The 15,318-nt window shown below is 41.0% G+C and overlaps 1 protein-coding gene across 1 annotated transcript; it reads right to left on the bottom strand.

Annotated features, from left to right (window-relative positions):
• Positions 1–11,717: 11,717 nt before the first annotated feature.
• On the bottom strand, positions 11,718–12,332 carry LOC148781049 (uncharacterized). The gene is made up of 2 exons (XM_088874700.1): positions 12,222–12,332; positions 11,718–11,999 (listed from the first exon to the last, which is right to left on the bottom strand). The coding sequence occupies exons 1-2, from the start codon at positions 12,330–12,332 to the stop codon at positions 11,718–11,720; spliced, it is 393 nt and encodes a 130-aa protein (XP_088730826.1).
• Positions 12,333–15,318: the final 2,986 nt, after the last annotated feature.

Here is a 15,318-nt window from a genome sequence, read left to right as displayed (position 1 = left end):
TCATTTTTACTCATGCTGCCCTTTCGGGTTTTCACCGCACCCGATTTTATTTTTGACATATTTTACTCACGATAGTGGATGGTGCTACCATGCCCCATCATTTTTTTTTTTATTTTTTATTTTCTTTTGACCTTTTTACCCATGATGCTCTTTTCGGGTTTTCCTCATGTCCGTCTTTTGAGGAGGCACCTATAGGGCCATGCCATCGGGACCGTAACAATACTGTGTTTTAGGGTGTACACCAAGACCTGAGGGCATATTTTAAGGTCGTGCCTCTAAGACCATAATGGTAGTGTGTTTTAAGGTCATACACCAAGACCTGAGGGCATATTTAAGGTCGTGCCTCCGAGACCGTAATGGTAGTGTGTTCAAAGGTCGTACACCGAGACTTGAGGGCATGTTTAAGGTCGTGCCTCCGAGACTGTAATGGCAGTATGTTTTAAGGTCATACACCAAGACCTGAGGGCATGTTTAAGGTCGTGCCTCCGAGACTGTAATGGTATTGCGTTTTAAGGTCATACACCAAGACCTGAGGGCATGTTTAAGGTCGTGCCTCCGAGACCATTATGGTAGTGCATTTTAAGGTCGTACACCAAGACCTAAGGGCATGTTTAAGGTCGTACCTTCGAAACCATAATGTAGTGCATTTTAAGGTCATAAACCAAGACCTGAGAGTATGTTTAAGGTCGTGCCTCCGAGACCGTAAGTTATAGGTAATACTTCTTTAGGTAGCGCCGTTGATGGGAGGCAGGGCTTCCTCTCTGTCAGGACGAGCCAATACATAGGCTCCATTGGGGAAGGCTTTCTTAACCACAAATGGCCCTTCCCATTGTGGTTCAAACTTGCCTTTGTGTCGCCCATGCATGATGATGGGTTTTCACACAGCTAAGACCAATTTACCACAGGTAAATGAGTGTACTTTTACTGTCTTGTCGAAAGCTCGTCTCATTCTTCCCCAATGGATTTTTAGGCTTTGCTTGGCTTCAAACCTCTTCTCGTCAAGTGCATCCAACTCTTGATAGCGAAGCTTGATTCGCTCGTCTTCGATTATGCCTTAGTGTATGGCGATGTGAAGTGAGGGAGTTGAACTTCAAGGGGTAGGACAGCTTCACTCCCATAAACCAGGGAGTGGGGAGTAGAGTCGATAACATTCCACGTAGTGATGTGGTAAGCCCACAAGACTTCATGAAGCTTCTCATATTAGTTTTTCTTCGTTTTTTAGACTGATTTCTGCAAGATGTCACAGAGGATCTTGTTGAAGGCTTCGGCAAGGCCATTGGCTCTAGGGTTGTACATGGGGGAGTACTTCCATTAATAGCCAAATTGATTGACTAAGCGATCGATACACTGGCTTTGAAACGGAGGACCATTATCTGATCTAATCCGGTCAGGGACACCGAATCGATAGATAATGTGATGTCGAACGAAGTTAGCTACCATCATCCCCAAGACATGCTCGAGAGGGATCGCCTTGGCCCATTTAGAGAAGTAGTATGTGGCAGCCAGAATAAAGACGTGTCCCAGAGCTAAAGGCGGATCAATGGGTCTCACAATGTCCATGCCCCAATGTGAGAAGGGTCACAATGCCATTGTAGGGTGAAGAGGTTCTAGAGCTCGATGGAAGAAGTTTGCATGCATTTGACACACTTGGCGTAAGCTAAGGAATCCACGACTATTGACAGCCAATAATATCCCAACCTTTGGATCTGCTTGTAGAGCTTAAGACCGGATTGGTGGAGTCCACAAATCCTAACGTGCACCTACTCAAGCACCTGCCCCAACACTCTCATGTCAATACATATAAAGAGGATACCATCAAAAGAGTGTCGAAAGAGAACATTGCCTTCGAGTAGAGTGTACTTTGTGGACATCCTTCGTATAGTGTTGCGCACAATAGGATCGTCTGGAAGCTAACCATGCTTGATGAAATTGATTATGTGCTCCCTCCAATCTTCAACCTGTTCAACCTCTGTGCACAATGGGTCAAGAAATTCCACCTCTGTCTATTGGGCTTAGGGGCTAAGGCTTGCTTGACATCTTTCTCAGCTTTAATGGCATTCCTAACAGCGAGCAATGCCTCGAACGGGTAAGGTGGGCACTCTGGAAAGAGGACCCTCTCGTCATCTGCATCAACCTCTTCAATCAGCTCAATATGTCTCCATTCCGCCACCCATATAGGCGTAGGCTCTCTCGACGAGACCGACATGGTCGCACCAACCTTGGCAAGGGCATCAGCATTTGAGGTCAACATACGAGGCATATGTTCGAGAGAGAAACCATCGAGTCGCGCCATCAAGGTCTTAGCCGTGTCATGACATGACTTCAGACTATCTTTCCTTACATCATATATCCCTCTAAGTTGCCTTATCACTAACTCAGAAATCGCTAAAAATGGCTAATCTTCCTCGGTTCAGGTCAATGGAAATCTCAAGACCTTTTACAAGTGCTTGACATTTCACCTCATTATGTGAACCAATCTTTGTGAGGGAGAAGAACAAGGGGATAATGCCATCTTGAGGGGTTGAAAACACCACACCGGCACCACCTCGTTATAACTGGAAGGCCCTTCAAAGTACATATTCCAGTCATACGGTTCATATGTATAGAACACCTCTTCATCGGGGAGGTCACTTGATAAGGGGGAATCTGACAACAGGGGTTGTGTAGCTAAAAAGTCAGCCAGGGCTTGGCCTTTGATGGCTTTTTGCAGCATATAGGTCATGTCAAATTCCATCAATAACAATGATATAACAATCCTAAAATTTCAAAAGAAAAAAAAAAAAAAAAACAGGAGAAAAGATGCTTTTAAATAGGAGATGGTCTGTTTGAGTATGATGGTCCTTGGAGACCATCACTATTTTCAAAACTTTTTACTTGATTTAAACTTTTGCTGCTGCTTTTGTTTGCAGCCTTTGCAGTTGCTGCTTGCTGCTGGCCACGTCCTTTAGCGGACGTGGTTTTCGTATGTTAAAAGCAGACGCTTAACGCGACACCTCAGGTATGAGGTAGAGCGTAATAAAATATTATAATAATACGTTATAAGAATTTAAATAGGGGAGGTGAGCACTCCCACCCTAGAAAATTTTGAGATCTCTCTCTCTCTCTGGTCGAAACACAGTGAACTCCTCTCTCGAACCGAATTTTTATCGGAAGCTCCCTCTCAAATATTTGTGGGTAAGTGACAGCGTCTTCCTGAAAAATAGTTTGTTTTTAATAAATAGTGATATTTCCGTCCAAGATCTTTATTTTATAAGTTTTGTGTGTAAGTGACCCCATTGTCTCGAAAAATAATCCATTCTTTTTAAAAATGAAATGAAATAATTATTTCTGCTTATTATCATGAATTTTAGGCGCAATAAATTTTATGCGCACGTGACCTCATTATCTAGAAAAATAATCTTTTTAATAAAAATTGTGATATTTTATCTATGTTAGAAATTTTGAATGCTGTAAATTAGAAAAATAAATTTATTTATTTTTCTTGTTTATTGTTAGAAATAAATGTGATATTTCTGCTTTTAGTAAAATTGTGATATTTCTTTCTACTATTTTGAATATTTAGACATTGTAAAATTCATGTGCAAATGACTGCCGTATTATTTAAAAATTGACATTTTTGCAATTGATTATAGTATTGTTGTGAAATGTTTATTTACAAATTAACAACCCATAAATTGTGATAATTCCGTATTCTTGAATTTCTATAAGAGTTTTCCTATACATATTAGATTGGCAATTATGCTAGAATGTCTTTACGAATTGCTACCTTTCTAAATTTTAGCCCAAAATATTTGATTGGTTGAAATGTTATTGAAAGTGACTGTTATTAATGGTTTTAGTGAAATTTATATTAGTGATTTCAGTGATATGTTGAGTACATAATATTTGCTGCTTTCGAATGTTTAAAGAGATTTAGAAATAATTTAAGTATGCAAGTGGACTCATCTGGTTCGCCGGTGAGGTATAAGTGGACCTATCCGGGACGCCGGTAGGGATTAAGTGGACTCATCCGGTACGCCGGTGAGGTATAAGTGGACCTGCAGGGATTAAGTGGACCTATCTGGGACGCCGATAGAGATTAAGTGGACCCATCAGGGCGCTGATGGGGTATATAGGTGACCTACTTGGGACGTCAGTAGGGTATTTTATGAAATCCTTTGAATTATGCACTACCGTTAAAGTGTTATATGCATTTCAATTATTCGGATTATACTTAATTATGCATTTATTGAAAGTGAAACTGTTGATGCATTTCTGTTAATAGATCTCATTTTGGAAAATATTGATATCTTTCAATCATGATTATTTTTAGGATTATGATGATCACTTACTGAGTAGCCAAACTCATCAAACTATGGTAAACATTTTTCAGGATAACTGCGGATTCATTTTGAGTGCTAGTCAAGATCAACCTTGGAAGATACTGTTGTTGTGTTAGCTTTCTTTATTTACTTTGTAAGACCTCGCCACTGTAAATTTGTCCTATCAATAGATGTATATATGTTTTGTCTTTCACATCTCAGGAATAACAGTATTGTAAATTCTTGGGGTGTGACAATTATGGTATCAGAGCAATAGGTTTAAGATCCTTAAGAAATTTAAAAAGAATGTACTTAAAATCACATTTATTGTGTGTACAAACCGGGATAAAGTTAAGATCCAGAATAGCTGAAGCCAATATGGAAGGAATTCACAAAGCCTTGGAAAATATGGTTGCTCTAATGCAACATCAGATGGAAAACAACAATCCACCCAGGCAGTCAGTTACAGGAAATGGTGGGAGCAATATCGAACAATTTAAGAAATTAAACCCACCTTCTTTTAAGGGTGCTGTAAACTCTCGGGAAGCCGAGGGATGGATTATGCAATTGGAAAAAGTATTCGAGGTTATGGAATGTCCTGATGATAGGAATGTGGCCTTGGCAGTTTTTATGTTAGAAGGTGAGGCACAACACTGGTGGCGAATGGCAAAAGGAGTATTGGTCAAAGAAAATAAAACCTTGACTTGGGAAGTATTTCTAGAGGCATTTAATGAAAAATATTTCCCAGATTTTATTCGAGACCAAAAAGAAATGGAATTTCTAGAATTAATCCAAGGAAATAGGACAGTAGCACAGTACGAGGCCAAGTTTACAGAATTGGCCAGGTTTGCACCACATATGATTAACAATGAGGCAAGAAAGGTGAAGAAATTTGAAAGGGGTCTCAGGCCAGCTATTAGAAGCAGAATATCAGTCTGAAATTAAGAACTTATGCTGAAATAGTGGATCGTGCCCAAATTGTCGAAAAAGATTTTGAAGATTACCAAAAGACAAAAAATCAGAACAGTCATGTTAGACCTACATCATCTAATCGACAACAGTTTGAAAGGCCAAACAAGAAGCCAAGACCCTCGCCATTTCAAAATCCAATAAAACCATGTAGAAAATGTGGGAAAAATCATGGATCAAGCCCTTGTTATTGGAATACCGGAGCCTGTTTTAAATGTGGAAAATTGGGACACCAGATTAAACAATGTCCTAGCTTACAGACACAACAGCTTCCAAAGCAGGGAGAGATAGCTCCAAAGCCTCAGATGAAGGAAAGAGTATTTACGATTACCGAGCAAGACGCTCAGGCCTCAAAATCAGTGATCCAAGGTACTCTTACTATCTTCCAAAAAGTAGCTCATGTTTTGATTGATCCTGGATCTACTCATTCATTTGTGTCACAACACTTTGCATGCCACTTAAAGGTAGAACCAGAACAATTAGAATACATTCTAGAGGTAGCCACACCGATGGGAGATTCAATTAACACCAATATAATGTACAAATCATGTGTAATAAAGATAGAAAAAAAGGAACTGTTGGTTGATTTAATACTCCTGAAAATTCAAGATTTTGATGTAATCTTAGGCATGGATTGGCTTTCTGCATACCATGCAAGTATTGATTGTTATAAGAAAATTGTTACCTTTAGTATTCCGAATCAACCAGTATTTTACTTCAATGGTGTCAAAGAAGACTCCCCATCATATTTAATCTCTTGTATTCGAGTTAATCGCCTCCTTCGAAAAGGGTGTCAAGGCTTTCTTGCCTATATCAAAGAAGATAGGAAGGAAGAAATAAATTTGGATACCACTCCGGTTATCAGAGAATTTCCCGACGTTTTTCCTGAAGAATTGCCAGGATTACCGCCTGACAGGGAAATTGAATTCTCCATTGAATTATTGCCAGGGGTAGCACCAATTTCTAAGGCACCTTACAGAATGGCTCCTGCAGAACTTAAAGAACTGAAACAACAATTGGAAGAATTATTAGATAAAGGTTTTATCAGGGCCAGTGTGTCACCTTGGGGTGCTCCAGTACTGTTTGTCAAAAAGAGAGATGGGACTATGAGATTGTGTATTGATTATAGACAGTTGAACCAAGTGACAGTGAAAAATAAGTACCCATTACCTAGAATTGATGATTTATTTGATCAATTACAAGGATCACAAGTGTTTTCAAAAATTGATCTTAGATCTGGATACCATCAGCTTAAGATTAAAAGTGAAGATGTACTCAAGATAGCTTTCAGAACAAGGTATGGCCATTATGAATTTTTAGTCATGCCTTTTGGATTAACCAATGCACCAGCTGCATTTATAGATTTGATGAATCGGATCTTTAAGCCCTTTTTGGATAAATTTATTGTGGTATTCATCGATGATATTTTAATTTATTCCAAGAATCAGAAGAAACATGAGCAGCATGTAAGAATAGTATTGCAAATATTAAGAGAGAAGAAATTGTATGCCAAAGTTAGTAAATGTGAATTTTGGCTTGAACAAGTGACATTTTTAGGACATGTCATATCAAAAGAAGGTCTATCAGTTGATCCTTCAAAGGTTGAAGCCGTTGTTAATTGGAAACAACCAAGCACTGTGACTGAAGTTCGAAGCGTTTTGGGATTGGCAGGATATTACAGAAAATTTGGAGAAGGATTTTCTCGAATCGCAACCCCATTGACTCAATTGACACAGAAAAATGTCAAATTTGAATGGACAAGTGAATGTGAGGGGAGTTTTCAAGAACTAAAAGTTCGGTTAACTTCAGCACCTATTTTAACTATTCCTGAGGAGAGTGGGGGATTTGTGATTTATAGTGATGCTTCACATAAAGGTTTGGGCTGTGTATTAATACAATATGGGAAAGTAGTGGCATATGCATCCAGACAGTTGAAAGAATATGAGAAAAAAATATCCAATTCATGATTTGGAGCTAGCCGCAATAGTATTCGCTTTGAAAATATGGAGGCATTATCTATATGGTGAGCAATTCGTAATATACACGGATCATAAGAGTTTGAAATACCTTTTCTCTCAGAAGGATTTAAATATGCGGCAGATAAGATGGATGGATTTCTTAAGAGATTATGATTGTACAATCCATTATCATTCAGGCAAAGCTAACGTTGTGGCCGACGCTCTAAGTAGAAAATCTACGGGAGTCTTAACTCATCTAATGATCCAAGAAATGCGATTGTTAGAGGAAATAGTGTATTGGCATCCAACTCCGTCCATTAATGGTGTGGTAAGTATGATTGCCAAGATTAAGGCGGAACCCCAATTAATCCAACAGATTCGATTGGCACAAAAGAAAGACCCTCAGCTTATAACAATTATAGAAGAGGTGAAGCAAGGAAAGAGAGATGAATTCTCTATATGTAGTGAGGATTTGCTAAGATTCGAAGGTCGGGTTTGTGTCCCGAATGATGAGAGTGTAAAGAAAGCTATCTTAGAAGAAGCACATCATGCTCGTTATACAATAGATCCCGGAAGTATTAAAATGTATCAAGACCTGAAGAAAACCTTTTGGTGGAATAATATGAAAAAAGAGGTAGCACTATTTGTGTCTAAATGCCTAATATGCCAGCAAGTAAAAGTTGAACATCAAAGGCCCGCTGGGTTGTTGCAGCCTTTACCGGCGACAGAATGGAAGTGGGAGCACATCTCTATGGATTTTGTCTCTAGCTTGCCTAGAACAAATTCAAGACATGATAGCATTTTGGTCATTGTGGACTGATTAACCAAAGCTGCCCACTTTCTACCGATTCGCACGACGTACACTTTGGATCGACTGGCTCAGTTGTACATTAAGGAAATAGTGCGGTTGCATGGAGTTCCTGTCAGTATTGTATCGGACAGGGATACTCGGTTTACTTCTAAATTTTGGGCTAGACTACAGTCAGCTATGGGGACGAGACTCACTTTTAGTACTGCCTGTCACCCCCAAACTGATGGACAATCGGAGAGGACCATCCAAACCTTGGAAGATATGCTGAGGGCCTGTGTTATTGACCTTATAGGAAGCTGGGATGACCATTTACCTCTGATTGAGTTTGCTTATAATAATAGCTTCCAAGCCAGTATTCAGATGGCACCATATGAAGCCCTGTATGGAAAGAAATGTAGGTCACCCATATGTTGGGACGAGGTTGGTGAAAGAAAGCTTTTGGGGCTAGAAATTGTCCAGATAACTACAGATAAAATAGCATTAATTCGTGAAAAGCTCAGGACAGCTCAGTGTCGGCAAAAGAGTTATGCCGATAACCGAAGGAGAGATCTTGAATTTGAGGATAGTGATCGAGTTTTCCTAAAAATCTCACCAATAAATGGCATTATGAGATTCAGCAAGAAAGGAAAGTTGAGCCCACGTTACATCGGACCATTTAAAATCCTGCAAAGAATCGGAGGTGTCGCTTATAGACTTGCCTTACCACCCGAATTGGCAAATGTCCATAATGTCTTTTATGCATCTTCACTACGAAAATATCAGCCCGACCCATCTCATATCTTAAAATATGAACCTTTACCGATCAGGAAGGACCTATCCTTCATTGAGCAGCCAATTTTGATACTGGATATAAGGGTGCAAGTGTTGCGTAACAAGGAGATTCCTTTGGTCCGTGTATTATGACAGTACCATTCAAGAGAAGAGTCGACTTGAGAACGAGAAGACGAAATCAGAGAAAACTACCCCTATCTTTTTCAGTAATCAGGTACACAAATTTAGAGGACTAAATTTCTTTAAGGGGGGAAGAATGTAACAATCCTAAAATTTCAAAAGAAAAAAAAAAAAAAAAAAAGAAAAAAGGAGAAAAGATGCTTTTAAATAGGTGATGGTTTGTTTGAGTATGATGGTCCTTGGGGACTATCACTATTTTCAAAACTTTTTACTTGATTTAAACTTTTGCTGCTGCTTTTGTTTGCAGCCTTTGCAGTTGCTGCTTGCTGCTGGCCACGTCCTTTAGCGGACGTGGTTTTCGAATGTTAAAAGCAGACGCTTAACGCGACACCTCAGGTATGAGGTAGAGCGTAATAAAATATTATAATAATACGTTATAAGAATTTAAATAGGGGAGGTGAGCACTCCCACCCTAGAAAATTTTGAGATCTCTCTCTCTCTCTGGTCGAAACACAGTGAACTCCTCTCTCGAACCGAATTTTTATCGGAAGCTCCCTCTCAAATATTTGTGGGTAAGTGACATCGTCTTCCTGAAAAATAGTTTGTTTTTAATAAATAGTGATATTTCCGTCCAGGATCTTTATTTTATAAGTTTTGTGTGTAAGTGACCCCATTGTCTCAAAAAATAATCCATTCTTTTTAAAAATGAAATGAAATAATTATTTCTGCTTATTATCATGAATTTTAGGCGCGATAAATTTTATGCGCACGTGACCTCATTATCTAGAAAAATAATCTTTTTAATAAAAATTGTGATATTTTATCTATGTTAGAAATTTTGAATGCTGTAAATTAGAAAAATAAATTTATTTATTTTTCTTGTTTATTGTTAGAAATAAATGTGATATTTCTGCTTTTAGTAAAATTGTGATATTTCTTTCTACTGTTTTGAATATTTAGACATTGTAAAATTCATGTGCAAATGACTGCCGTATTATTTAAAAATTGACATTTTTGCAATTGATTATAGCATTGTTGTGAAATGTTTATTTGCAAATTAACATCCCATAAATTGTGATAATTCCGTATTCTTGAATTTCTATAAGAGTTTTCCTATACATATTAGATTGGCAATTATGCTAGAATGTCTTTACGAATTGCTACCTTTCTAAATTTTAGCCCAAAATATTTGATTGGTTGAAATGTTATTGAAAGTGACTGTTATTAATGGTTTTAGTGAAATTCATATTAGTGATTTCAGTGATATGTTGAGTACACAATATTTGCTGCTTTCGAATGTTTAAAGAGATTTAGAAATAATTTAAGTATGCAAGTGGACTCATCCGGTTCGCCGGTGAGGTGTAAGTGGACCTATCCGGGACGTCGGTATGGATTAAGTGGACTCATCCGGTACGCCGGTGAGGTATAAGTGGACCTGCAGGGATTAAGTGGACCTATCTGGGACACCGGTAGGGATTAAGTGGACCCATCAGGACGCTGATGGGGTATATAGGTGACCTACTTGGGACGTCAGTAGGGTATTTTGTGAAATCCTTTGAATTATGCACTACCGTTAAAGTGTTATATGCATTTCAATTATTCGGATTATACTTAATTATGCATTTATTGAAAGTGAAACTGTTGATGCATTTCTGTTAATAGATCTCATTTTGGAAAATATTGATATCTTTCAATCATGATTATTTTTAGGATTATGATGATCACTTACTGAGTAGCCAAACTCATCAAACTATGGTAAACATTTTTCAGGATAACTGCGGATTCATTTTGAGTGCTAGTCAAGATCAACCTTGGAAGATACTGTTGTTGTGCTAGCTTTCTTTATTTACTTTGTAAGACCTCGCCACTGTAAATTTGTCCTATCAATAGATGTATATATGTTTTGTCTGTCACATCTCAGGAATAACAGTATTGTAAATTCTTGGGGTGTGACAAATGACCACTTCACCATATGTCTTGATAAGCAAAGGTGTGACATGAGGAACTTGATTAGGTTAGCTCGTGAAAAGAGTTGGACTTCGTGGGCGAGAAAATAATGGTAGAGCTTTTGGAGTTCCAAGATCAAGGGCAGACTGATCTTCTCAATTGGGGAGTAATTCTTCTCTGCCCCTTGCATCTTGTGACTGATGTATTATAAAGTCGTCTCCTTCCCTTTTTCATTATGTTGAGCAAGGAGTGCGGCAAGCGACTCATCAAGAGCGGTCATGTATAAAATGAGAGGCTTCCCAAGCACAGAAGTAGAGAGCACCAGGGGGTTCAACAAATAAGTCTTGATGTCCTACAGGGCTAATTGACATGCCTCATCCCACTCGAAGGGTACGTCTTTACAACATCATGCGACACTGACAATGAATCTCCGAATGTAGGCAAGCTTACAGTGAAGAGACCTAAGCTCTCAGATATTTGTCGGTGGCGGCATCTCCTGAATCGCCTTGATCTTGACAGGCTCAATCTCCAACCCTCGATACCTGACAATGAACCCTAGGAACTTCCCCGATCGCAAGCCAAAGGCACACTTCAAGGGATTCATCTTGAGTTGGTGAAGACAAAGCCGCTCAAATACCCGTTCAAGATCTCGAAAATGGGTATCCCTCTCTCCCGATTTCACCACCAGATCGTCAACATAACATTCTACCACATTATGCAACATGTCATCAAAGACGGCAGTCATGGCTGGCTAGTACATGACACCCGCATTCTTTAACCCTGAATGGCATCATTGTGTAATAGAAAACCCCCTTTGGAGTCAAGAAATCAATAGCATCTTCATCTTCGGGTGCCATCCTTTGGAGTCAAGAAAATATGACAATGAGCTATGAAATCAATGAGTATCTCAGTGAAAAGATGTGGAAAGTCATCTTTCAAACATGCAACATTCAAGTCGTGAAAGTCGATGCAGACCCTTATTTGCCCATTTTTCTTCTTAACTCGTACGACATTGGCCAACCACTTCGGGTATTTGACCTCTCGGATGAAAGCTTCTCCCTTGAGCCTGCTTACCTCATCATCAATATGAATTTCAAGTTCAAATCTAAACTTCCTTGATTTCTGCTTCACAGGTTTGAAGGATGAGTCAATAACAAATCAATGGACTACGACCTGAGGGTTGCCAAGCGAAGACATATCGATTAGCTCATAAGAAGATGGCACACTCCTCTTTTTCTTTTGGTGACATGATAGCTGAAATGAAGGTCGGCCCTGGGTCAGTCTCATCACCCAGATTTATCTCTTATGGATCATCATTGTGGTCTATCGGACATCTTCCAATACCTCGGGGGCTTCCTCAACCTCCGCTTCATTGGCAATCAAAAAGCCAGAGGGTTCTTCTTCAACTTCAAATGCCCCGACCTCCGAATTAGGGGTCATCAATTCCCTTGCCATCTCCACCTCGACTGGGGTTTCATAGAAGCTGCCTCAGTTTCCCGCACAACCTGGGAAGGGTCGGTTTCAAGGAGAGAGGGGCTAAAAGGCAGGAAGGGTGAATTTTGGGGAGTTTGGATGGGTTGACAAGAATCCAACCCAAAGGGAAGAAGTTTAGAAGGTGAAGGGGAAGCATCTTGAGGGGCTTAGATAGCTTGGAGAGGCTTAGTTGAGAAAGGGGGGGTTCATATGGTGGGGGAGAAGGCTTATAGGGTGAGAGTAACAGGTTGGGAGAGACCGTCGTGTTGACTGCATGACAGATCTCATATTGTTGGGGAGGGGGGTGGTGGACCTTGGCATACCCAATCCCTTCTCTTGCGTCATGCTGAACAGTAGCCGCCTCAATAGCTTTGAATGGAGCAATCATTCCCTTGCCATATTTCATCCCTTGATTGATTGTAGGCTCATAATCCATCTTCCTCATGATTTGATAGGCTTGGTGACTATAGAGACCCCATTCTAGAGGTACCTTGGCATCCTTGTAAGGTGGACTTTTCATGGCTCCAAGCTCGTCGAGACTTCTGGTCTCCGAAACGAACCCCAACAATGGCTTCGAAGTTGTAAATCTCAAGGGAGTTTCTTCTACCTTAGCGTTCCTTTTTTTTATGACCTCCAATTGACCAAGAAGATCATGAGCTTGCTTCTTTAGGTCAACAATGGTGGCATGATCCAAGTGATCAAACAAGGGAAGAGAGGTGCTACTGGAACCTTGGGTCAGCTTCTCCTTTGTCAAAGACTCTGGAATGTGTAAGGTCTGTTGGGAATTACAGATGTAAGCTGACCGTTGAGTATGGTAAGTGCTATCCTCCCCTCTTAAAGAAGCTGGGATGCACGGGACCTTGTGATTGGCTTAGCTAAACTCAATAATCCTGCGTGAAGTCTCTGCCTTCAGGCGGGGGATGGGGATGTGAAGGACTTTTTGGTGGTCTGGCATATAAGTGACCCTTGGTGCCAAGGTATCGATGTCCATGACTCCTTCACGCTTGTAGTGGGTCCTAGCTCAGTCACCACAAGGTGTGATTCCGAAGCCGGGAGAATGGGGGACAAAGCTTTCTCTTCATGGTATTCGGGTGGCACTTCCAAGGGAGAACAAGGGTCATTTGTGTGAATGGAAGTCAAACGGAGTACCTAGCCATTCCTCTGCTCTTCCCATAACATACTCAGGAGCGTTCTTCCCACATCTTCTGCATCATATAAGAAGACCCTTCCACCTTTCTCACAGGGGCGCAATTATCGGCCTCTGTGGGTGCTGCTGGTTCTTGTGGTGGCTCAGGATTGGCAAAGTAGTACTTTGCATCTGTGTAAGCAATGGGGAAAGGCCTTCTGTCAGCATAGATAGTGTATTGTCTCCCATCTCGACTGTACTTGAAGCATTGGTGAAGACCACCCCTTGGTCATGCATCTAGGGGTGACCGAGCAAGATATTATACGAGGTGTCTGTCTCGATCATATGGAACTAGGCATAATCGTTCAAGTCACCAATTTTGAGATGGAGACGGATCGTGCCAGCTGGCTTCTCCCCTGACTGATTGAACCCTTGAACCGTGAGGTTCGTTGGTGTGAGATCGTTGGGTCCCAACCCTATGCCAGTGAGAATCCTTCTCGGGATGAGGTTTACTGCAGAACCTCCGTCAAGCATGATTTGGCTGATGGGATGGGCATGAAACTCGCCAGTCACGAAGAGAAGTTGATCGTGGAGCTTTCCTCCCAACTGAAGGTCGTAGTCAAAGAAGGTGACGACCGTGCAGCTGTTAAGGATTGCATGGTCCACTTCAATCCACTCGATTTCGGTCTCGTATACTTTGGGGCGGGAGAGGGCTTGTATGAGGGCCATACGGTAATCACCTAACAACATGAGAGCATCATAGATGCTCAATAAAGTAGGGAGTCTCCTTAAATGTCCAACCACATCATACTTGACTTTGTCATCACTAAGCTCACGAACTCTTGGGTTTGCCAAGGGTTTTGGTGGTACTGGAGGTGGTGGAGCAGGTTTGGGTAACAGAGGGTTGTTTGTGGGTGTGGATTGGCTTGATTGCGCAATGGGGATAGGTTGAGTAGGCTAAGTGGGTTGAATGGTCAGATTGAATATAGGCTGGCTAGGTCGCACAGCTGGGCTTGGTGCAGGTTGGCTAGATTGGATAGCGAAGGTAGGTGTAGGTAGAACAGGGCTTGATGTGACTTGATGGGGCTGAGGAGCAGTGTCAGATGGGGTGGAGTGTTTGAGTATGGTATTAGTGATAGACTTGGGTATTTAGGAGTCTTGGTTGCTTCGGTTTTTGCATGAGTGGTTGGAGTTTCCTTCCTTATCTCAAGTCATTCTGGTCCCTCCAATGACTTACACCACATGGCATGCCTCGTAAGAAGAGGAACTTTGCCCTTTCGTATCTCTCCATTGTTGCTCCGGGTCAAGTTCAAGAGGCCATCGAGACTTTTTGAGTCTCGGGTTTCGGTATCGCTCGATCAGTTCTTCAAAAGTGGGAAGGGGTTTCTTCTTGGACCTGGAGGCTAAAGCATCAGCAACGATTAGAAAACCAACTGCTTGTGCCACCATCTTCTTCACTTGCTTGCGGTGCCGCTTACTAGTATTGTAGCTCTTAAGCTCTTCGTCGAGGGCCTCAAAGTCCGGGCATTCAAGAGTGAGTTCAAAGGGAGATGGGTTGAGGGAAGAAGCGTTTAAAGAATCAGGGGTAGAAGATGAGAGAGAGCTTTTAAGGTCATCACTCAAGTTGGATTGAGCCAGGTAGTTTTTGAGGTCATCGCCTGTAGTGGACTCAAAGAGGCTTTAAACGCCTTCACTCTCACTGGACGTGATCGAGGATATTTTTACGCCGTAACCCTTGTTGGACATGTGCAGGGGATCGTTAAGGTCTTTACCCTGCATGGACCGCTGACGGGTGTTGTTTAAGTCCTCACCCTTATTGGACGAGTGAGGAGGAACTTGCAT

Source organism: Amborella trichopoda, chromosome 8, assembly GCF_054954075.1.
Source record: "Amborella trichopoda isolate Santa Cruz 75 chromosome 8, AtrichopodaSantaCruz75HAP2 v2.0, whole genome shotgun sequence".
In the NCBI taxonomy this organism is placed as follows: Eukaryota; Viridiplantae; Streptophyta; class Magnoliopsida; order Amborellales; family Amborellaceae; genus Amborella; species Amborella trichopoda.
Note: the sequence above shows the minus strand (reverse complement) of the source record. Positions and strands in the feature narration are given on the sequence as shown.